Source organism: Argiope bruennichi, chromosome 7, assembly GCF_947563725.1.
Source record: "Argiope bruennichi chromosome 7, qqArgBrue1.1, whole genome shotgun sequence".
In the NCBI taxonomy this organism is placed as follows: domain Eukaryota; kingdom Metazoa; phylum Arthropoda; class Arachnida; order Araneae; family Araneidae; genus Argiope; species Argiope bruennichi.
In genome coordinates, this window is record NC_079157.1 from 1,853,357 (window position 1) to 1,878,610 (window position 25,254).

General features: G+C 26.7%; 1 protein-coding gene across 1 annotated transcript; it reads right to left on the minus strand.

The window, feature by feature from the left end:
* Window positions 1–4,489: 4,489 nt before the first annotated feature.
* Window positions 4,490–25,237, minus strand: LOC129976330 (serine/threonine-protein kinase 40-like). Its single transcript, XM_056089843.1, has 8 exons — window positions 24,978–25,237; window positions 24,752–24,837; window positions 20,040–20,174; window positions 14,164–14,388; window positions 13,171–13,339; window positions 11,829–11,973; window positions 9,669–9,791; window positions 4,490–5,822 (listed from the first exon to the last, which is right to left on the minus strand). Exons 1-8 carry the CDS (start codon window positions 25,111–25,113, stop codon window positions 5,504–5,506), a joined length of 1,338 nt encoding a protein of 445 aa, XP_055945818.1. The 5' UTR covers window positions 25,114–25,237; the 3' UTR covers window positions 4,490–5,503.
* Window positions 25,238–25,254: the final 17 nt, after the last annotated feature.

Genomic DNA, 25,254 nt, shown 5'->3' on the forward strand with positions numbered 1-25,254 from the left:
TTTTAAAAAAACGAAAATTTAAAGTTAAAAAATTGTTTTATATAATTATTTCTTAGCAACCCTAGTAGACGAGCCACCACTGGATCCGAAAGATGTAAAAGCTATCGCAATGTTCGCGATCCTACCTGAAAACCAACACCATAATTTAAGATATTATATAATCGTCATAATTTCTTAAATAGTTGTCAAGTAGCTTTTGGAACATTTCGCAAGTAAAATGCACTTCTCAGTAATTCATCATGATCCAACGTTCCAGCATGAGCACTGATAGTGGCAAAAGTCGTAGTAACATTTAAAAGAAATCGAGCCTGTTGAAACCTTCATCAAAGCAGAGATCATCACAATCCCGAGGAACCAAAAAAGATTTTCAAAGCAAAGCGTTTGAGCCTCATTGAATACACTCAGCTTAAACATTTAGAAAAGATATTGAAGTTGCCCCTTAGAAGAAGATATCATAATTACAAGAAGATATCGAAGACTGTAAAAACACTCACAGCCAGATTATCCCAGAATACAACATTCTTTACGATTTCTGAACTGATTCACTCCGGAGAAGTTTTGAAGATCCGTCACTCCAGTCGACAGGATGAAAGCTGTTCTGCTGAGATCGAAATCCTGTATTCCCTCAAACAATTCATGGTCTTTGAATAGCAACCAGATAAATACCTGATACTTCCTCAAAAACTTCAAGAATCAAAAGTGAGATTCAGACATCTCGGATTAATACTGCAAAAAAGAAAAAAAAAAAAAAAAAAAAAAAAAAAATCAGAAAATCGTTTTGAAAACAAATTAATACAGAAATGTATTTTTCCATGCATCCTCTGGAAACAAGGAAGATAAGATGAAAATTACTGAATAAATTGATATGAGAAATAGAGAATATGCCTTTCAACAGCAAATGAAGACAAATCTTTAAACGCCATTATCAAAGTGTGGAAGATGAAATAGTCAACGAGTTCAAATCCTCGAACTTTCAAATTCATAGAAACTAATAAATAAAAAATTTCAAGGAAAATCGCTTACACTCCATCTTCCTCACTGAAATAAAAAAATAAAAAAAAGGTGAAAACAACAAATCCATTTACAAATACAAAATCCTTACTGCGTCTCAGAATCCAAATGGAAACCTACTGAAAAATGAATTAAGTCACGATATGCTGGGTTTTCCTACAGCGAAAGAAACTATAAATGCAAGCCCAAATTATCAAGTGTGATAGAGCATCTCCCAATCAGTAAATGCCCAATAAAAGAAACATCACGAACCGAAATGAAACCAGAAATAATAAAGAAATAAGACACCGTGCATCTTTTAATGGAAACAAAGATTTTCCAGTAATCAAACGAAGTCCTGCAGCAAGAAAATAATACATCAAAGTAGTAACTAAAAAAAAAAATATATTAATCACATTCTAGTAATTCGGCATTTAAAGAGTCCATAATTGCCCGAGAAAGAAGACTCAAATGGAGTTCAAATCCTAACTTATGCATCCGGAGCTGTTAAAGAATATAAAGATACGTACAGAAAAGAATAGTAAGATAGAAAAGGATAAGTAAAGCAAAGAATAAAGATAAGTGCAGAATGAATTCCTTGAAGTACCTGAAAGCCGTCGCAAGAATCAGAGCGAATGCCAATAAAGACGAGAAAAATATTATTCTCATTAATCACTCTCGGTGGAAAGACGTACCATGCAAGTCGAGATGCTTTTCTCGCAGAATCTTCAACGGCATGCTACACACATGTCAGCACGCAACTGTCACAGAAGTGAAGATGACGTTCATGACTCATCGACTGAGATTGTTTGCTGGGAACACAGTTTACATTAGAACAATATTAAATCGAAATGGAATTCATTCAGAAGATATAAACCTTTTCCGTTTTCTGTAAGGTATTGGATACTTTGCGTGACCTCCCTGCGAGTTACAGCGGATTGTTTTGCCACGCACACTTTTGAATTTCTTAATGAACTCTCCAAGTGATGTCTTAATCTTTTCTTTGTTTTGAATCTACCCTAGATAACAAGTCAATACCTCCAGTATATCAGCACTCGCCAAATTGGAACACTCATCAGATTCGCTCCAAAACTACTCTTCTCTTCACTGCTACACCTACAACCCGAAATAGCGGTCTTCACCCTTCGCTGCTATTACCTTTCTACGTTCGTCAGGTTTAAAGGGTTTTATGACTCAAGTACCATACTGAATCAAAAGCTAGTTAGTTATTTAAACTAATCGCACAGCTACGTCGTCAAACATTCTACCTTTCCTGCCGATTTTCGCAATCAACATGTGTATTCCCATCTATATCAAGTCTTATGTTTTTCATGGATGAGTGCTCCTAATTAACCGTATAATCCCCTAACTATTATTGCAGATCCTAATAAAAAGCGGAATAAAGTTTCATTACATTAGCCTTCCAAAAAATAGCTCTTAAAATTGAAAAGAAACACTTTTTTCTGGTTCTTACCGCCTTTTTCTCCAAAGTCTGCAAGAATCTCAGCATAGATGTTGCAGAACATTTTATTCTATTGTAGAAGTTAATTGATTTCTAGCTTTTACAGAAGTTATAACAAATTTATTATAATTATTATTTTCCTTTTTTTTTCCATGCCGTTTTTATTCTTTTGCATAATTTTTTTATAACAGCGTCATAAAGAGCGGAAAAAAAAAATCATTCAGTCACCTTTTAGTCTTAAAGTTGAATGTGTATGTGTTTGCGTGAAAGACAGAGAGGACTTTATATAAATAATAGATAGGCACAGGAAAAACAAACACTTTTCAACTTTTTGTTTCACAATGCCAGAAAGCCTTGAAAAGAAAATTTTCATTTCTAAAGGAAGCAATTTTTTTTCAACTACACTGAATTAAATAGAAATAATGCTAAACATCAAACAAATCTCAATCTTTTTTTTAATCATAACTTAAATTTGAAGCAAGAGTCAATAAAAAGCATTTTGAAAATAAAAAACGGTGCACACTGCTCAAAACAAGTTCTTTTTAATCATTCATAGAACTAAGGATACTGCACTGCTTTACTAATTCGAGGAGTATTCAGTTTTTCAACTTTTGTAATGTTACCATTTTAAGAATATTCGAGAAAAAAGTATCCAGTAGAATAATCAGATCCCCATTTTCTTTAATATTAAGTAAACAATATCATGCAGTTCTTAAATAAAGCGACTTTTTTTTTTCATGTTGCATACTCTTCTCATTTCAAGAAGAAAAATGCAAGTGGATACGAACATAAAATTCATTTCAGGTGTATGAAAAAAATATTTACTATGTCTTTTTAACGTGAATAAATGTTTACTTATTGTTTTTTTCTTAATAAGAAATTATAAAAAAAGTATGATTCATTAAGTTGTAATGTTTTAAAAGTTATAACTTTAAAAAAATCTATTGAAAGGAAAATATTGCAATTGTCAAAAAGCTCCATCTGCAGAATTTGATGAATCATTGCACTGCAGATTCTCTGAGTTCATAAAAATCACTTTGGAGTTTTGTAAATGAGCTTATTTATTTGCATCTCTATAGCTCCTGGTAAGTGAAAAATGAATTAAGCAAAATAAATGGAATTTTAATATGGGTTTTACATAGAAAATGCATCTGAAGGAATGAAATGGCAATATCAAAATTTGAACAAATTCGTACATTAGAAAATAGGACTATAAGTTATCCTGCAAATTTGTGAACAATACAGTCCACAAATACAAAGGCTAAATGAAAACTAACATAGGATTTTCTTATTTTATAAAATTGTTTTATTGCATATCTGAGCCAAATTTTCAATTTAATTCAACAACGGCAGACAATCTCTTTCTTTTTCTGTCCATGTGTATGTAAACACAATAATTGAAAACACATACACACAAGTTAAATAAATGAAATTTTCAATATGATTCTCGGGGTTAAATACAAGGCATATATCAAATTTGGATAGGTTATCTTTGAAAAAAAAAATATATATAGTAGATAATTCTGGAACACTGGCTACAATTTCAGCAGGTTAATTTCAAGTATTACCAATAAGACAGAGGAGAAAAAACGCATTCTTGCTTCTTGGGAAAATCATATTTTATAATTTTAAAACAAAAAATTTAGTAAACAGTTCTTTTAAAAAAAATTGTTAGAATAAAAATGGATTTTGAGATTTTCTCACACAAATCAATTTGTGTTGCATTTGATTAAGCTTCAATTTAGTGTTTCCTCAGAATAGTAAGTATTCGTATGTTCTACAAAAGGCATAAGAGAACTGATCAAATTTTTGTCATTTCTGAAGCATCATTCATTTTCATAATACTGCTAACCTTTGAACTATTCAGCTTATATATATTAGAAAAAGAATCAATAATCTATTATAAATTACTTCTCAATGAAAATGCTTCTGAAATATAGATACGCTTCAAAATGAACAAAAACACTGGGCGATTTTCATTACAAATGTATATAAAATTATATTTATATAGATATATACAAAATATACAAAAAAAAATAATTTCATGTTTTATAAGGGAGTTTTTACATCAATAAATATTTTTTAATTAATAAAATATGTTCAATGATACAGAAACTTTTACAATTCAAAATGACAGCAACTATTAAAAATAATATAACAGATGGCATTAGAAGGTATTTAAATGCAACAACATAATTTTAAATCAATGATAATTATTATAAATATTCACTTGGAAAAAAACTATCACAGTATGAAAAATAGAATTTTACAGTAGAAATACTTGAAGCAGGCCTATTTTCTGCAAGACAGCTTTGTCTGCATCGCAAAGCTACTTTCTACAGTTGTAAATATTGAAGATTGACAGTGACATAAATATTTACGATTTGAAGTCTTCCAAGGAAAAGGAAAAATTACAGAATGATACTCTTTTTTCAAGTGAAAGATATTTTTTCATTACAAAATGAATCATAAATAAAGCATCCCAATATGATTGTCCAAGAATCATGTAATTAATTACCATTTTCATTAATATTGATATGCAATATTTATAAAGAAGAAACATTTAAAACATCTGCTTTTTCATTGCTTTTTTTTAAAAAATAAAATAGTTTTTTCAACATCAAATAATTATTTTTACAAAACATCAATAAAACACAAATAGAACATCAAAAATTATTTTTCATTATGAAACAAGATATTGTTTCTTCCATGGATATAACTGATGATTTAATTGAAGATTCAAGGGGGGGGGGAGAAAATTTATGTTTTAAGCATAATAGGAATTTTTTTGAAATTTTGGTATCTTTTTTCTTTATTATCCTTTATACTTTCCATTTTTCAAGTTGGAATAAAAAACAATTTCAGATAGAGAGCCAAACTAAACATGCATATCTAACATCAAAGCTGTTTCAATAATTAAAAAGCTTTATTTATTTACATTTCCAGCTTTCAATAATACAAAACTTTCCATAAAAAAAGGAAAAGAATTCATGAAATTTCAACAATAAAATTACAATTGTACAGAAATTTTAGCAATTTTGATACTTCATTTTACAGATTTGAAGAACTTGGAAGCAGATGCTGATATTTCTGAATGTCTGCCACAGTCAAATTTTGCTCATCTTCAGAAATATGTGAGATGGGGAAAAGAATGCCTTGCTGTGGTACATTTCTAGTCACTTTACTTACATTTCTGCATGGCCTTCCAACTTCCCAACTGACCACAACAGCATCCAAGACGGAGGAGACATCCAGAGAAGAAGCGAGGGCATTTCCCAGTGGCTTATCTTCGTGCTCATCCTTTTGATTTTCTAAGGCAGAATTTTCAGGCACTACCTGGAAGTCATTCTCAATGGGCATGCTTGTGTAGCTTTAAAATAAAGAGATTGATCACATACAAAAATTAACACTAGTTCTCTTAATTTTCATTTTTCTTTCTTTTTCTTAAAGTTATACATATCAGAATAAAGGATATGTGGGAATCAAAATCTTCAATAGTATTAAATATTCCAAAATTCAGCTTTCAACATGAAGGCAGAAACATTAAAAAAATGGAAGACGAAAATGAGTTGCTTGAAGAATAATTTAGTATTCTTGATAAGTAATTGGCATTGAAAAATATAAAATACTATCAGTTCCTTTGATAAAAACAAGATCCAAAACATGGTAATAATTAAAGATATTTGGTTACATTAAAAAAATATTTTTGACAAAAATTGCATTTTTTTAGTGCTTTATTTGAAAGATTGTAAATTTTTCTTCTTAAAAACTATTTCTATTTTGTCTTTTCCAGACACGGGATAATTAGAACTTATTAAATTAAATTAAAATTAAAAACTTATTTAATTAATATAAAATTAAAGAACATATTTTAATTTAAAGAAATTAACAGCTAAAAATGAAACTGCAATAATAATAATAATAATAAATACTATAAGCAAATTTTTTTTTATTATTTTTATTTAGATTATTAAAAAATTGTTTTTCCCTATTTCATGTTTTTATTGTATACTAAATAATATTTTAAAATATTTTCAATGTGAATTTCTTTGTTTTTGATGGCATTGTTACAAATTTAGATAATCCTGAATTAATAAAGTGTCTTAATTTTCCAGTGGCGCTGTAATTTCTGACAATAAATGCAAGAAAAGCATTTAATTTATATTAATGATAAATATTAATTGATAGAGGCCTCTCCAAATTAGTTAATGTTCATTTTCAAGTCAAATGACAAAGGAAATTTTGAAAATATCCAATTCCAGCTAGATAACTTATTACAATACTCATTAAAGGTAACAAACCAAGGGGAAAAAAATACAAACTTTGGAATTTTTTTTTTTTTTTAAATTGTGCTTAAAAAATAACAGGAACGGGCAATAAATTTAGGAAATTTTGAATACAAGTCTTCTTGTATTCAAAACAAATGAAACTTTTGAAAACAAACTTTTGAAAAAAACAGAAATGATCATTGCTTTTTCCTGATTCTTTGAACATTCAGGTGGCAGTTTTCATTCTTCTACTTCATTGAGGTGTAATTGTAAGGTTTTGTATCAGCTTTTGAAGAAAACGGGTAAGATTTATCTGCAACTTTGTTTTGTAGTTGTAGCAATTTATGATTCCCTTCTGGAAATAAAAGGAATGGTCTATTGAAAAACCATTTGTTCACTCTTGAAAGATGTTTTAACTATGAGCCAAGACAAGCAGATAAATTAACTACTAATTCATTATATGCCTAGGTCCTAATCGATGCCAAGAAATTAATGCCAAAAAATTCCATTTCTTGCCCCCGCCCAAAAAAAAGAGATTCATTCAGTAAAATAAAATAATCTTCGCATCCTAAGGTCAAATATTTTCTTTACTCAGAATAAAAACATACACTGCTAATTCAAAAATATTTTTTAAACAATATGGAGAGAGGCACAAAAGAGTATAGTAATGAAATTAAGATCAACAAATATATATATATATATATATATATATATATATATATATATATATATATATATATATATATATATATATTTAAAGTTTAAAGAAAGCATAAAAAGAAGCATTTTCTTTGGATATCGGTTTTTGAACTTGAAAATTATGAAACAAATAACTGTCTGCAATAAACCACAACAGAGGATTTGAATTCTGAAGCTCTTGGGGGGATTTTTATGGATATCAATGAAATACCTGTAAAAAAAAATCCCCAATAACACATCTTATTCTTATCACACAAAAGAAAAGATATCTCTATTTGGCAATTACAAAAGAGTTCAGCAGAGAAAATGTGTGTGTGAGGGGAGGGGAGGGGCTCTCATCAGATGCTAGCCCCTTTTTAGTACAAAATAATATGTATCTGTTGCCATGACTGCAAGAATTCTTTACAATTCATTCTAGTTCGATTATCATTAAAATATTTGTAAGTATGATTTAATGAATTCCTTAATATCTTATCTGTAAAATATTTTTTCTTAGTATTTATAAATTCAACTGATATATGTAAGTCTTTATTTTTAATTACCTACAATGTGTCTGTCATATATATCAGTTTTTAACAAACATTAGCCAATTTTAACGACCAGCTGGTTCACCAGAAGTAATGATCTCTAAAATTTTTATTTAAATATTTATGTACCTTGGTCTCTTAACAGCTTCTTCAGTAAAATATTTTTAAACTTCAAATTTTGATAGTCCTATAATTTTTATTAGCCTTACTATATTTTTTTCATTGTATTCTAATTTGCTGTCAGTTGCTGTAAGATACAAATTAGAATTTGAAATGGAAGAGATAAAAAAATAAATATAAAAACTTTTTTGCTGAAAGTAAACATATATATATATTTTTAAATATGACTACAGAAAATCGAATTCTTCAGTATTGTAATCTCATGTGTACCAAAGAATTTTTTTAAAAATAATTTATGCAATGCTTCTAAGAATTATTTAATAAAAAATGTTCTGAATCAAGATAAAATTCCATTTTATCTTCAAAAAGATTTAAATTTGGTACAATGTTTTATTTTATTTTAATGAATAAATGTACATCCAAAAACAATTATGAAGTCTAAACTTCATACAGTCCTTTGATCCTATAAATCATATTCAGTAGAATTATCTTGATACATTATAATCGTTCAATTTTCTAAAATTAAGCCTGCCTGAATTATAAGATTTTGAATACCATTATTTTAGGAACAATGAACAATTTCCTTAGACAATCAGTCTTTGGAGATGTCCAAGTGCTGATTGGCATATTTTCTTAGATATATACGCCAATTAATAAGTTTTAGAAATTAGCCATTTCTTCCTGATTAGAGTAGATGTTCTGTATATAATTACTTATATATGCCTTAAATAAAACTGATTTATTTAATTAATAATATAGCTATTTTAAAACATCACAGAAAATACTATATCACATTTCATATTTATTCCATTTCATAAAGACACATTCTGAAATTTATACTTTTCTGGATTTAATCTGCAGGAATAGCTAATTTATTTTTTAATTTGAGATTTTGTCATTGTGATGGCAACATGTGCATAAAAGCCATCCCCCCCCCTCATACAGGTGTAATGTCCTTGTACAGGCTAAATTTTATTTTATGCAAAATAAACTGTTGTAACTGTTATAGGTTAAAATATTATTATCCCTGAAAAGCTAATTTTTGGGACTTTAAGATGATGTAAAAACTTTTTTTTTTTTTTTTTTGCTGTAATATTTTCAGAAGTTATTATGGAAAGATGCCAAAATTTCGGTGAATTTTTAATTAATGAAAATTCTAATAAAAATTTCTAAAAAATCAACCCAAGGTGCATATTCTCACCCTCCAAAGTATGTATGTGAAAAGTCTGGTAGCTCTAGATCAAACAATCTGGCCTTGTAGAATGCCACACACATACACATTCATCTTTATTATAAGTAAAGATTAATATATTAAAAAATGAAACTTTGAAGATATCACATTAAAGACTTATATAACATTTAAAAACTATTCTTTCAAATTTGTAGTAATTTTTGTCTCATTTTTTTAAAATTTGAAATATTATTTTTAGTAAACTACAATTATTTCTAGATAATTATCTCAAAGAGTACATATAGTTAAAATAGGTTAATGCCAAATCAAGTTATTTATAAGTTTAATAATTCAATATATTTTTATCAAAATTCCTTATTTTGTTGTAATTGTAAAAAAAAAAAAAAAAAAAAAAAAAAAAAAATATTTACCATTTTGTAAGAATAGAGCTCAAAGCAACAAGTACTTGATCAGCAGTCATGCGTTTGGTTGGATTCAAGGCTAAAAGATTTCTAATTATTTCATTGGAGCCTTCAGAAACTCTCCCATCAGAGCTGTGAAAGAAAAATATTTATCAATTCATAAAATGGAAGAAATTTCAGTAATTTTTTAAGAGAAAGTCCATGTTACAAAATTTAATAACAACTATAGAGAGCAGTGATTCAATCAAATCTTTATATCTGAAATAATTGGCCAAATCAAAGAGACAGTCCCCAGTCAGAAACACTATAAAAATTTCACCACTTTTTGTTTCATATGAAGGATACTGATATGGTATAACAGTATTTGCAAGACATGTCATCATAAATCCTGTTTTTAACAACTGCTTATTTTTTGAAAAAAAATTTCAAAAGCATATTTCTATGGAAAAGGCCACTGATAAGGGCTTCCTAATCATGAGAACTAAATAAAATATCTAATATAAAGATTTTATCAATTTTTACTTCATATAATTTTTTATGACCCTTAATAAGACATCAACAGTCATATGTACTAATGGTTCCATTTTTGAAAGATACATCAAATTAAAATTTAAACACAGACCCAACCATAACATCAATAACTGTTTTGACAAAGCCTGTATCCAATTAATTTCCCCACTTTGCTTAGAAAACCAGTAAGAATAATTTAACATCATTACACACATATAATTTTAAATAATTTGTTCTTTTGTTTTGATAAGATATATTTCATTCAAAATAGACGACATAGTATATTGAGCAAAGGGGCTAATATTAACACAACTGATTTAGTTATGTCTGATAAGCCATACCTTATACAAAAAATACAATAATGAAAATAAAAGCAAAAAATTGTTTTAAATTATACTTGCAAAAGAATTATAAAACATTGGTTAACTATAATTAAAAGCTGTACAACTGTCAAGTTGACAAAATATACCCACTTATTATCTGTCAAGTCTTATATTTCAATGTCTCACAAAATGGAAAGATGGGGTAGATAACGATTAACAATGAATATAAGAGACATGAACTTTTATAGAAAATAAAACTTTTCAAAATCAATACCGTAGTTGTGCTTGGGGAAACTCTGTCGCATGCTTTCCCCACAGAGAATGCATAAAGAAGTATTGGTTTAGCTATTTTTCTTGAAAAGAGAAGATAGTGGAAGGCCACTAGTCTTTGGTGATATACTCAGAAGACATGAGTTTTTATATAAAACAAAAATTATCCAAATCGTACCAATGATTCGGACTGGGGGGTTGATTCATTAATAATTTTGAATATTGTTACGGAAAATTCCAAAATCCATTCGCTGGTGCAACAGGCTCGATAAAGGATAATGGCGCTTTATTCTACACGAAAACAGGAAGCACAGGTAACAAAACACAGCTGAAGCATACATAAAACAGCATATACAGTAATATACACATAAGAAGCAAATCAATATTAACTCACCTTCACTGACTACTCTTTTACTGACTGATTTCAACTCTATCTCGCGGATTTTGATAGTTTCACAGATAGTTCAACGAATTTTCTAGAAAAATATTGCATCTTCTCTCTTAATGGATATGTCACCAAAACTCTCAAATATTCTGGGTCCTTCATTTTTGTCACAAAATTCATTGCCAAAGCTTAAGATCGACTTGGCATTTCATACAACATCCCTTTTAGCTATCTACAAAGCTCTCTTCCTTTCCATAAAACTAATTGCACAAAGAAGAAATATTTGTAACAGTATATAAACAAATACCAGCATAGACCCCCCCCCCCCCCATTTATTTATTTTAAATATAGAGCATATTACAAAAGTTTAAATAAATATTACAATTTTATTTCATGTTTCAATGAAACACATGAAGTAGGAATTCATGCTATAAGCCTTACTTCACATTCAGAGCAAATGTTACACTATCTAGCTATATCGTCACAGTTTTGTTCCCGGAAAAAACAAATTAATGTAAGAAGCTGCAAATATCAAGATACAAATAAATTAAATTCAAATACAAAGTTCCATTTCAAACTTTTTAGTTTGATACTTTAAGCATCAGGAGAATACAAGTACCCAAATATACTATTAATGTGAAACATTTATAAGACACATGAAAGAATCAAAACCATACAAACCTAGGAATAGTATATTCCCCTGCTTTAATTTTCCTGAAGAGTTCTTGAGGTACAATATCATAAAATGGGAATTGGCCATATAGCATAGTAAAAAGAACTACACCTAACGCCCACATATCACTGGGTTTTCCAAGGTAAGGTTTCCCTATCAAAAAACATGTGATTAATTAGCCAGATATAAAAAACATAAATTTCTTCTATACATTTAATAAATTCTAAACTATTCTAAAAAACATGTCTTAAATAAGAGGTACAGATAACTCAAGAATACTACATAATAATATTCAAAAGCTAGTTTAGTGCTTTAATATTTCATTACTCAAAAACTTTACAAACAATTTGAGTAAACTTTTTTTTAATAACATGGTTTAGATCACTCAGAAAAAAGTCAAAATTAACATTTTTGAGATTTCTTTTCACTGTAATAATGATTTCCTAATAAAACTTGTATCGAATAAATTTAATATAAAAAAAATTTAATCTATTATCACAAATTTCAAGTTATTATGTGAGAACATTATTATTATCTGTCGTAATTAAGTCATTAACCAGTTTAAACAGGTTTGAAACAATCACGAGGCTTAGGTCTCTCTCTCTCTCTGTATATATATATATATATATTTCATTTTCAATTTTTCTAACTGACAGACAAAGTTTTGGAGCTCAACCGATTTTGTGATGAAAAAAAAAAACCATCGTTTTTTCTAAATATCGACGCATACATAATCTGATAGTCTCGCAATTGTTTTAAACCGGTTTTAACTGGTTAATGACGTAAATTAATTCAGACAATTCGTAAGAATTCAGAGAATGTATAATTTGGAAATTAAGTTGTAACTTTAGTTGGCAATAAATAGCCAAATGTGACAACCTTCTGCATTATTTTCTAATAACCTTATTTTAATTAATTGAAATTATTCCTGAAACAACAATATTTATCGATTAAACAAACAATGTTTTAACTTGTTTATTTTTTAAACACATAGTGAGTTAGGCAATAACACTGTGATTTCCAAGGGTAGCAGATAATGGAAAAACTATACTGTAAACGCTGACTCCAAAATAAAATTACATTAGCAGACAATAGATATTTCAAAAGCTATAGTGTGAAAGCCAAATCCAAAATAATAAAAAAAAGTGATAAATATCCAATTTGTTGACTTCACATTTTGAGGCTTCAACAATTTTTTGCCTTCGCATTATGAGACTCCAAAAACATCAAACGAAAACAATATCATGTTCTCGCATGATAAAAATAGATTTTTATTAAATAAATCAATTTTGAAGAATACCTAATATTTTTTTAATTATTACTACAACACCAAATAGAATTTACACTTACCATTCAGAACATCAGGACTTATATATGCAGGGCTACCTCTTTGGTCCTTCAAAAGGTCATTTTCATTTAATAAATGCTTCCCCAAACAAAAATTGGTGAGGGTAATTTTCCTTGTTTGTTTATTTATAATTATATTCCCAAGCTTCAAATCACGATGAACAATATTTTGCTGATAGAAGAAGAATGAATGATGCATAAATATAATTAAATTTTATGTTTCAGATTTCATTCAGAATGAAAATTTAAAAAAAAAATTAAAATATTATTAAATCAGTCAAAAACATTATTAACCTTAAAATATTAGAAATACTACATCCATGCAAGAATAAATAATTTTATAAAAATGGGAAGCATTCATAAAATAGAAATTCAAATAAAATAGAAAATTAGATTCAAAAAGCAGTATTACATTTAGAATGAACAAAATTTTTAAAAACATAAGAGTTATGAAAATAAAAAATAATAAACTCTTTTAACCAAACCCAACAATTATTATTATTAGATTAGTTACAAAAAAAAAAAGTGAAATAACTTATAAGCATTTATAAAACTATTTGCATGCTTTTAATAATTACATTATACTATATTTTTTGCTAGTCCTAAATCGTGACAACTATAATCAGTTGATTATTTTTATTACAATATTTAAAAAAATATCACTGAAAATAATTTTTACATTTTTTTAAGACACATTAAAGAGACTAGTTAAATAACAATCCAAATTTTGATAATGTTTATAATTGTTTAATTTTGTACATTAGAATTTTTTTTAGCCAGCATATATTAGTAAAAGCATTGTTTTCAAATACATATAACTGGGAGAATCGGAAACAAAATTAAATTCATCGAGCTCTAAAGAATAACTTATAGCAGAATTAAAGGCACAAACAAGATGGCACAAATATTAAGAATGCATTTAAAAAAAATACACGCTAATGCTTTTCATTTATTTTCAATCAAAAATGATTACTGAAAGCCAGAAAAATTTAATACCTGATGCAAATTTCTCACAACATTAACTACATCATAAAAAATTAGTATAGCTTCCTTTTCAGAAAGTTTCTTTTCTCGAATTACATAATGCTGAAGATTAATCAAGGCTCTTGTAGCCGAGTTAAATTCATGAGCACAAATACAATCAAGTACTAGACAGACTCGCTTCTTCTTTTGTCTAAGATTTATGCCTTCTTTAGTCTTGATCTCTTCCCAACATTCATCCTACAAACAAAAGTTTTTATTTATGTATAAATTTGAAAGATAAAATAAAAATTCATATAAGCTATTGCAGGGTATATAGTAAGAAATCGCTGTAAAAAATTAAACATTTTTAACTATCTTATCAAAAAAAAAAAAAAAAAAAGAACTGCCTTTGCATATACATACATAAATTCATGTATTTTCAGAATAGGATGTTTCCTCTTTTATGATGCAGCATAGTTTCCATTAAAAATTTTAAATGCGCATTTTTTTATTTTATTTCAGTGTCTATTTTTGTGTTTGTCCAATGTCTTCTACAGTAAAATAAAAGATTTGAATTAAAAAAAAAAAAAAAAAAAAAGATAATGCAATATTTTTTTTAACAAAAAAATTAAGTCAACTTTTATAAGATTAACAATAATCTGTGAAATGAAAAAATTACCAGTTTTTTGGAAGGATGTATTATTTTAGAAAATTTTGATACTAATGTAGACAATTTTAGATAGTGGCAACAGCAATTTTTTCATTACATTTACATTAAAAATGAATCAAATGTGTTGATTAAAGGATGCATTAAAAATCAATTAATTTTTCAAGAAACTTTTAATATATATATTTTTTTATTTTATTAATGTAAATGATTTTGATTTTGATAATTAAAAAATCAATTCATTATGGAAACAATCTTAGACAAATTTCCACATTTTAATCAAGATATTTGAATATATGGCAAATTCTAAAAAAAGTTATAACTTAGTTTAGTGGTTAAACAATGAAAGTATCAACATTACCTTCAAATAGAATTGATATAAGAATTGAAAATTATATTTAAGAAACTGATTTACATGTTAAATAGAAATTGATTTGATTAGAATCCATTTCTCTCTGTAATGTATGAATATTACAAACATTAGATAATTATAAAATCAGTAAATTGGATTTATCTTTAAAAAAATGGGTTAAATTCTTTATTGCTCAAGATAGTGAATGATGGGATTTACATCAATCCTTCACACAAATATCTATGCAAACTATACAAAAAAAATCACAGATAATAAATTTGTATTAATTCAGAAAAGTTAAACTTCAATACCAAATAATGCTGACAGATTTTTATCATTATAATCTTAAAATTTGATTTCAGAATTTAAAAATATAATCAGATCGATTTTATTTCTAAATGTTTATAATTTATACAATTAATGAACCTGAATTTACTTATATCTCAAGGGTCACACTCTGGTCCCTATGCTGGAGATAATATCCCACTTGTAATGTCCTGGTCTAGACTGATCAAATAACGAAGCAGAATTTCCAGACAATTCTTTATTTTACAGCCCTATATATACAAAGAACAACTTGTTCTAATCTTGGTTAAATAAATAGTTATTTACACCTGTAGTAGGAGATATAACAGTCAAAGTCGAAGGTTTTTCTTGAAATTTAGTTCTCCATCACGTCAACACGACCACTCCAGGAGTAGTTTCTCAGACTCCGAACTCGTGGGCGTAATCCAATCGTCTCCTGCAATTCTTTTCTTCTCTCCCCTAAAAAAAATTCTCCGCACTTTATTTCGGCAACAATATCCGCCTCTTAATTTACATTAGTCATTTAAGCTCTCTTTCGGCCAATCGGGGTTCAGCAATATGCTCTCTCAGCGGCGCCAGTGGGTCGTGGGAAGGTCCTTTCACAAAGTGAATATCTAGCATCCAGATGTTTGGACATTCCTTCCTCTTTGAAGGTACTATCAATACCTCTTGGACGAGGAATTCCACATGTGGCCTTTTACTGTAGTCGCTAATGAACAGATGCGAGGCCACCAAGGTGAAAAGATCCACCATCTGGCTATCTCGAAGAGTTTAGTCATTAACAGCGACGACACAGCTGGCTGTAAATGTCTGGGAAACAGGGAATGTTACACCCTCCTCTTTGGAGCAAAAAATATCTTATAGTGGAAATTTTCTATGAAAATGAATTTGTGATTTCTCCCTGTTTACAACTGTTCACTAAAGGTATTAGGAGATTTATGTTCACATTTGGATTCCTGAACCCTGGATGTTCTTAAATACAAAACCCCTGATACAATCTGACAAAAAAGTATCTAGATACAACTCTTTATTCCAAAATTAATTATATGGCAATAAAACTATACATAACTGTTTCTGTAGAAATAAGTTATCTATAAGTTTATGAAATACTACATTAGTTGAGGGATCTTCTCATAATTAGATTTAATCAAGCACAATTTTTTCAAACAGCAGCACTCAACATCTGAATTCTCCAGACTAAACAGCTCACATATAGTAAGTAATCTTTGATCATTTAAGTATGCAGTCGATGAGTTATAAACAACTGAAAATTTTGAACTCCTAATGTTAAATTAGAGTTCCCATTCTCTCAATATATTTTAAGATATAAGAAAGCTTTGACATTAGTTTTTAATTTACATTAAAATACTTAGTAATTAAAATAAGAGTTACACATTTTTAAAAATACTAAAGCATATTTTGTATTTTTTTTATTTAATTTTAAAATTGCAAATCAAATCTTTTAAATAGAAAAACATTTTTGATCCCAACCAATGAGACAAGACCTAAAATGTCACAGTTCTAAATTTTATTTTATCTAGTTCTGTCCAATAATTTTAAGATATGAAATTCAGAATTTCATTTCAAAGAATTTCAGAATAAAAAGTGTGTGTGTTGTTGTTTTTTTTTTATTATTAACATCTCAAGTTTGCAAAAGCATTCTCTAGCAAGAGTAAAAAATCATTGAAATAGAATGGAAAGCAATGCTCTTTAATATTGATTTAGATTGAAATATTATTTTTTTCTTTTAAAAGCAAATGCTAAAATAATTAAAAATTCATGCACATAACAGATTTTTTCTGGTTATATTTCAAGCAAAATTTTAGTATGATATTGAAGAAATGATTTGTGATATCTTTAATTTATGAAAAAAGCACAAAAGCAAAATTCTGTCCTAAGTACAAAATTTATATAAGGTGAAGTATATGAATAAAACATTATTGAATAAAATATAAGCAAAACTCCTCGTGAATGAATAATGCAATGTCACAGGATTTGAAAAAAATACTATTAAAAAATGAAACAAAAGCTCTAAAATTTGGGTTTTTTTTTTTTTTTAATTATTATTCAATACTCTTTCTGATAAAAAGAAAATAAGATTTTTAAAATCTGAAACATGATTTTAAGTATCATTTCATTGAAACTTGAACATACAAAACAACAGCATAATCCTTTTTATGTTTCAATTCTAAAGGAATGCTTCAGAAAATGATCATCTGACTTTCATTTTTTAGCTGTTTCAGAAACTTTTAATTTAAGCTTGTTTATTAATATTAATTGCTAATTTTATCTAAATTTTTTATCATTTTAAAAATGTGCATCAAAAAATTATTTTATATAATATTTATTTGCAATTAAATATACAAAAAAATTATTGATTTCAAATTCTCATTTACTCTTGATTCACTGCTAATAATGGTAAACATTAAAAAAATATTTTCTTAGAGCAATAGCACCATATAACAACTGAAATAAAAACTTGAATGAAGGAAAATCAATCAATTTGCTACATTTGCGTATACTAAAATAATTTCTAAATTTTTTTTTCGTACATCGCCAATTATATTAAATCAATGACATATCTAGAAATTTCTCATTATTGAAAATCATTTAAAAGTGGCTGAAACTGAAAAATTTGAAGATTACGCAAAAATAAACATGCCAATGGCTCCTTATGTATAAGCAATTTACATATTTTTTAAAGAGGGCACTCTTTCAAATCAATGACATTCTTACATTTAATTTAATTTTTTCAGATTACAAATAATGACAAGTATCTAATAATTTTTTTGTTGGACTATATCAAATTACCAACATTTATGAAGATAGGAAATATCATTGCTTTAGCTCAATTTTACAGCAACAAATCACAAGATTCAAAGATCAAAATAGTATTAATGTTTAATGTTTTTTGCAAGGAATCGAACCAAAATATTATTACAATTGCAAAAGTACATTTTTTGATTTGCTAACAAATTTTACAAGATAAGAAAAATAGAAATAGTAGGCACTCGACCAGTGCCAAAAGCACATAAAAAAAAAGCATCACTGTATTTCAAATTGTAAAAAATTATTACACTTTAGAATAATTCAGAATAGGCATTAAAGTCTTATTACCTTTGGAGTATATAGTAGCAGATCAAGAAAATAAAATATATATAAGTAAAAAGATTGATAAAAATGTATTCAAAAAGCCAAATGCAATTGTATTTAAATCATTAGGAGCTACTATCACTATGAATTGGTATATTATATATATATATTTTTTAAATAAAACATAAGTTTGTCCATTTGTGGTTATGTCTGTTTTGTAATATCATATTCATTTATTATAATTTAGAAATCCTTTTCTTGTAATGTGAAATGCACCATTAAATATACAGAAATGAATGTAAACCTAAGCTAGCCATTTGTTTGAATTAAATGTTTTTCTCAATTTAAATAGATTACATATTCTCTAATATTCTTACATGCAAAACCTTTGAGATGAATGTAGTAAGAAAAATTATAAAATGCTATTTAAAAAAACTTTATGAGATATACAAACAACACATGTTATTGCAATTGAATTCACAGATTTATAATTACATGTGTTATTTATAATGTGATTATCAGATTTTACTTCTGTGCTTTATTTGAGCCTCAGTTAAAATAGCTCTAATTAATGAAATAGAATTATGTAACTTGTAGCTAACTTCTTCTGTGTGAAATGTACATTACATGAATAATAAGCCACAAAGAAAAATAATTTCTTACAGATATAACTATATCAGTATTTCAATATATGACAGTCCTATCGTTGAAGAAAAAGGGTGTAAAGGACAAAAAAGTAATTATACAACTTTTATGTTGTGTTGACCCCATGTATCTATCACACATTGAATTCTTCCATTTTGGCATTTTTCTTTCTTTATACATTTGATAAACACAGCTATATGATTATGCTTTTGATTTATCATATTCAACATTTGAGGAGACAAAAAAAAAAATTTTTTTCTTCGCACTTCCAAAAGAAATTAAGCACTTTTTAAAGATTTTTTATAACAATCTTTAACATGCATCATTAATCATCATCACGAATTTTAAATTATATTGACACATTTCTAATCCCATCCAAAAAAAAATGAAAAAATTTAATTTGCAATCTAGTTTTTCCATTTCTTACAGAAAGCAATTCACATCATATGAAATTACATAGTTCTTTAGATAAAATTACAAAATGTCATTGCTTAACAACAGAATAATTTTTAAATCTATCATAAGAGATTTTAGCAAATTTTGCCAAATATTTATTAAAATACTAAATTTCAATATATATATATATATTCTCTTGTTCTAGGAATTATCTAAACATAATTCTGAAAAAAGGATAAAATGCTAATTACAAACTGACAAATTTTCCTTCTAATACAATGTTTAAAATACTAATAATACAAATGAAAAAAAAAAAAAGGTTTTTACTATAAAAATGCAAAGATCTTTCTGTAATGTTTTTGAAATTATGCAGCAAAAACATATATACAATAATAATTATTGAAAACAATCTAATATATAATAAATTTGAATTCTGTAATACACTGTCACCTTAAATAATTCATGATGATGTATTACTCCTTCTTGGGAATGTAGGAGAGATAGTAAAGAATACTCTGTGTGCAGCAGCATTTTTCCTTGTCTATCATCTTGAGTCTCATCTTTCAGATCTTGAAGGGTCAAAATCTATTTAAAGAAAAATAAAAAAGAACAGAAGAATATTTCATAAGAACTAAACGAAGAATATTATATAAATCAATACATAAATATATTCAAAGCCATTTTTGAATTGCACTATCATTTGTTATTTATCTTTAAATTTTAACTCTAAATGAATAATGCTGTAAAATGTTAGCTCCCCCCCCCACACACACACACGCACACACACTTCTGTGGCGGTGCTGAAAGAGACTGACTTAAAAAATTTAGAGTTCTTAGAAATAAACATTCAATTAAGATTATCTTTTCTCATCCAAACTAAAAGAATCTGTAAATTCAGCATAAATATATCTTGCCAGGGCTTTGCAATCAATACTTTTTATCTTGATTCTCAGACCCAAAATCTCTAATATAAAATACATAATTTTGCAATTTGTTTCTTTTAAATACTAAATGTTAGGTTCATTGTTCTTAAACTATTTATTATTTAATGTTTTGGTGATAAATCCTAAAATATATTTTTTTCAATGATGATTTGTTTCTGACTATTAACCTAATTATAATCAAACTTTAAGCAAAAAAAAAAAAAAATGAGTTTAATACAAGTGTCTGATTTTTTTTAAAAAAAGTAAAAGTGAAAATTATTTTTAAATAAAGCTTTTAAAAAACTGTTTTTACTTTTTTCCCTCCAAGTACTTTAAACAGGATTTCTTTTTGTTCAATTTTTCCCATTGATATTACTAAATAATAATGTTAAAGGATTCACTAAAATTTTACATAAATTAACTTTTTTTTTCTTTCATATTTCATGCAAAACATATTTTTTAAAAATCATGCATTTAAGAGGTAAACAACATATTTAAACATAAAGAAGATATCTAAGAAAAAATGCAAAATAATAAATTTAAAAATATTAACTAAGAAAGCTCTATAAAATGTTATATGACAAAAATTACTTGATACACAGTAAACTAATACAAAATATATTAAAAGATTATACAAAATATGTGGTAAATTTTTCTTTGAATTAGTAACAAAGTAAACCCAGTCATTGGAAATTACTCCAGGATTCATCTCTCGATGAAGCCAGATAAGTAGAATAACTTGTGAAGCACTTTTCTAATTAAAACTGATGCACAATTCTTTCTTCATAGGAAAAAAATAGTATTCACATGTTAACATAATATATTTTAAACATGGTCTTGATTTTATAATGCTCCACTTTTAGACTTTTTAACTAAAATTATCACAAAAAGAGGAAATACAATCAACTGCATAAATTTGTATCAAGATAATTTTTACTCACACATATAATTATTTATTATATTCAAAAGAATAAGATAGAAGAATCAAAACTAAGCTCAACAAATACATTACCTTTAAACATTTCGTATAAAATAAATATATAAAAATATTTTCTAGATATAACTGAAATCAAATCAAATTAATAATTAACTTATCAAAAAATTAATGTGTACTTATCCAATAAAGTGTTTGTGAATGTCAAGAAAGTTCAAGTACATCAATTGCACTTACAACCATGAAATTTGGCACACAAGTCATAGCAGTAACTTACTGCATTTCAAAGCTTTAATATTTGTTATTTCATGTATGTGCATATTTACATGTATTTTCTGTAACATTGTCCCACATGATTATAAAGTGAAAACCAACAGCTGTCCTTCAAAAGAATTTGTTTTGTGCCTCTAATATAATTTATTGAAATTTGAGAATTTTTCAAAAGTAAGCGAGTGAGTTTTCATGAAAAATGTTAAGAATTAAACCTAAATCTAATCATTATAGTTTTGTTAGATTTCTCAAATTTTTTAGAACATTATTTGAGCACACTATCTTATTTTAAAATAAGATGACTTCAAAGAATTTAATTGTGATTATGTAGAAGCAGAGGAAATATTCTAATTTCATAATTAAAATTGTAAAAAAGTGTCCTTCCATGGAAAACCCCAATGAAGAATCAGCCAAACTAGAATTTACAACTCCATTTCAGAAGCTTCCATCATCATGAGAGACAAGTAAGACAGGAAAGTGAATGAGGCTTCCGGAACTATACTTCAGTTCATACAGAGAAGGGGATTCGTGAAGCAGAGTGAAGGGAGAAACAGAGTATATGATATGTACTGCCAGAAGCTCTATTTAGCATTATCAAGCATAATAACATAAAATAGCAGTGATTATAAAGTACATTTGTATACAGAAAATAGGTAAACAGTTCTCCTAACATGGATGTTCAAACTAAACATGGATGTTATTAATCACCAATTGAAAAACTAGAAGAAAAATAGTTAAACAAATACTATTAACTATTTTTCTTCTAGTTTTTTTACTAATTTCACTAAAAATTATTTTAAAAAAAAAATTTTAAGTTAAATGTGTGTGTTTTTTTATGGAATAAAACCCCAAAATTTAAATTGATCAATCTTTTCATCAAATTTCATTTGAATAATATTGAATATAAATGAATTTCATAATTTTTTTTTTTTACCTTATATTTTGAAAGGTATTAAACCATTTAAAAGCCAGTGAAAGAGGCAAGAGAACTGGCTATTTTTTAATCTTTTTTATGCAATTTTTTTTTATCACATAAGTTTTCTAAATTATTTTTAAAAAGATATATTCTTCCTCTGAAAATACTTTAATTAAAATATTTTCAGGTTCCATTAAATTATTTATAATGAACCAATTTTTTAATTTCAATGCATTTTCTAAATGCTGAACAATAAGAATATAATTTTCACAAATTTGTTAAATTGGAAAAATTTCTCACCTATAATTTAAATTTTACAAGTTGAAAAAATGTCAAATTCTTTGAAAATTCAGAAATGATTGATGAGGATGATAATTTCTGAACACTGAAACATGATGATCATTCTTAATGACAAACATTATCAATTTTACATATAATTTAATGTTCACAATAAAGTCCAAAAATCTTATCTTTCAAAACATATTAATTTAGTAACTAAATATAAACACTCAATACCATAATTATTACAGATTTGGTTTGCAAACTTCTGAATTTGCTCTGCATTATAATTACATTAAAAATGATACCAGACAAATAAGCACAGTTCTTGCTTTCAATAATATGTTTTATTAAACTTTTATGATAAGTAGTAGAAGTTTAATAAAACATATGCATGTTTTAATAAAATACAAATATAATATAAAAATATTTTTAACAAATTAATTTTTCATAATCAACTAGTTATATGTAGATTTTGTGGAGTATAAAAAAAGCAGTGCAAAATTAAGATAAAAATACTTAATTCATTATAAATGAACAAGTTGACTATTTTTAAAAATTTTAGCAGTACTAGGTTTCTCAGCTAATTAAACATTTTTCACTCTAATCCCTTTTTATTGCTTATAGAATTAAGTTTCCTTGAGTGTGGGAAATATAATATTAAAATCAATAAAAGCACTTGTTCATTTCTAGTTAAATGTTAATAGCATATCTTGATAATAATTTTTAATAAGACATCATACAAATATTTTTTTTATCATATTTAGGAAGTACTGAACTTATGTATCTGATAAAAATTACATCTGAAAAAATTAAATTATACAACATCTGAAAATATTAAATTATACAACATCTGAAAATATTAAATTATAGCATCTCTATGTGAATAATTTTTTCATGGTTAATGTTATAAAAATGAAGATGATAGAAATTGAAAGATGCTTGGTGAATGGAATGCATGTCTCAAACAAAATTCTAAGAAAGGTTAAATATAGCAATCGGACATTTTTATTTGTTAAAAACATTTTTGCATCTTTGAATATTTGTTTTTCAAGAGATAGATATGAATTAATATATTATATAACGATATTTTAAAATATCTCTGTGATATTAGCATACAGCTGAATAATTATATTAACCATAGCATTTACCATACATTGAATATAACATGTAGTAATATATGAAATTACTAAAATGAACTTCTCTCTATATTTTTTTTCAAAGATTTCCAATTGGAAGGAAAAACAGGTCATTCAATATTACATCTAAAAAAACTTTCATGCCTTTGAATGGCAAAGTAATCACAAATCCTCGGCAAGAAATTTTATTATTCTTTTTAATAATTATTTCTTCTTCTTTTTGGTAACATTTGGAGATTTAAAAAGTACATATTGTGTTTCACAATTTACCTTTGACTCCACATTAGTAACCAGTTATCAAAATTATTAAATCTCGGTATTTTTCAATGGATAAATAAATTATTTTCATTAGAATTTAAAAACATACACAAAAATCAAGCCCAAATAGCTTTGAAAGTTTAAACATAACTATTTGCTAAGAAAATTGCTTTATTACCATCATATTATTGGTTTTGATATTGTACTTAGTGTTTCAGTAAGGTATAACAGTCCTAAAATGTATAAACTCTACATGATCATATATTATAATATAATAAAACCATGTACTATATCAAACTTTAATAAATTATTTTTTACAATTTGAAAGAAAGAAAAATGTTATTTATAGTTGTTAATTTGGTAGCATAGGACTACAAATTTAATACATGCAAAAAAAAAAAGAAAAATTCAACGTGAATAGAGGGAAAAAAATATATGCAAACTTTTATTGTGAAGAAATCATCAGTTCCAATTTTCTTAGCAAGACATTGCACAATACTTCGTACTGGAGAAGTCCCAAGTCGAGGCCCTAAATGCCAGAAAAATTTTAAGACAACTTAAGTTGCATATAGCAAATATTACATTAATAAAAAAAAAAAAATGTACTCATTAGAGAAACAGTAGTGTACAATGTATTATATCAACTTTTTAGCATATTATTCCCTTTACCTAGCAAATAATTTCCTGCTCGTCTGACAGTTTTAGAATTATTTGTATATCCCTTAGGAGAAGAAATTATATGCAAGTTTTTTTCTCCTGAACTACTTTCTGCAGTTTTATTCGATGCTAACTTTATTCGTTTCATTTCTCATCTTTTCAGCATTTAAAATTTTAACCTTTTTTTGAATGACTTGAATAATTACAGAGTTTATTATCCACTGAATACAAAACAAATGTTTTGGTTTTTTTCCCGACTATTTTGAAAGCAAAACTAAAACGAAATTTC

What these genes read in the sequence shown, in the direction of transcription:
- LOC129976330 (XM_056089843.1), bottom strand. Translation starts at nt 25,113, where the DNA reads ATGAAACGAATAAAGTTAGCATCGAATAAAACTGCAGAAAGTAGTTCA. An exon ending in GGGGAATATACTATTCCTAG is followed by an intron (nt 9,792 to 11,828) that starts GTTTGTATGGTT and finishes TTTCTTTCACAG; the next exon opens with CTCTGATGGGAGAGTTTCTG. An exon ending in AGCTCTATTCTTACAAAATG is followed by an intron (nt 5,823 to 9,668) that starts GTAAATATTTTT and finishes TTTATTTTAAAG; the next exon opens with CTACACAAGCATGCCCATTG.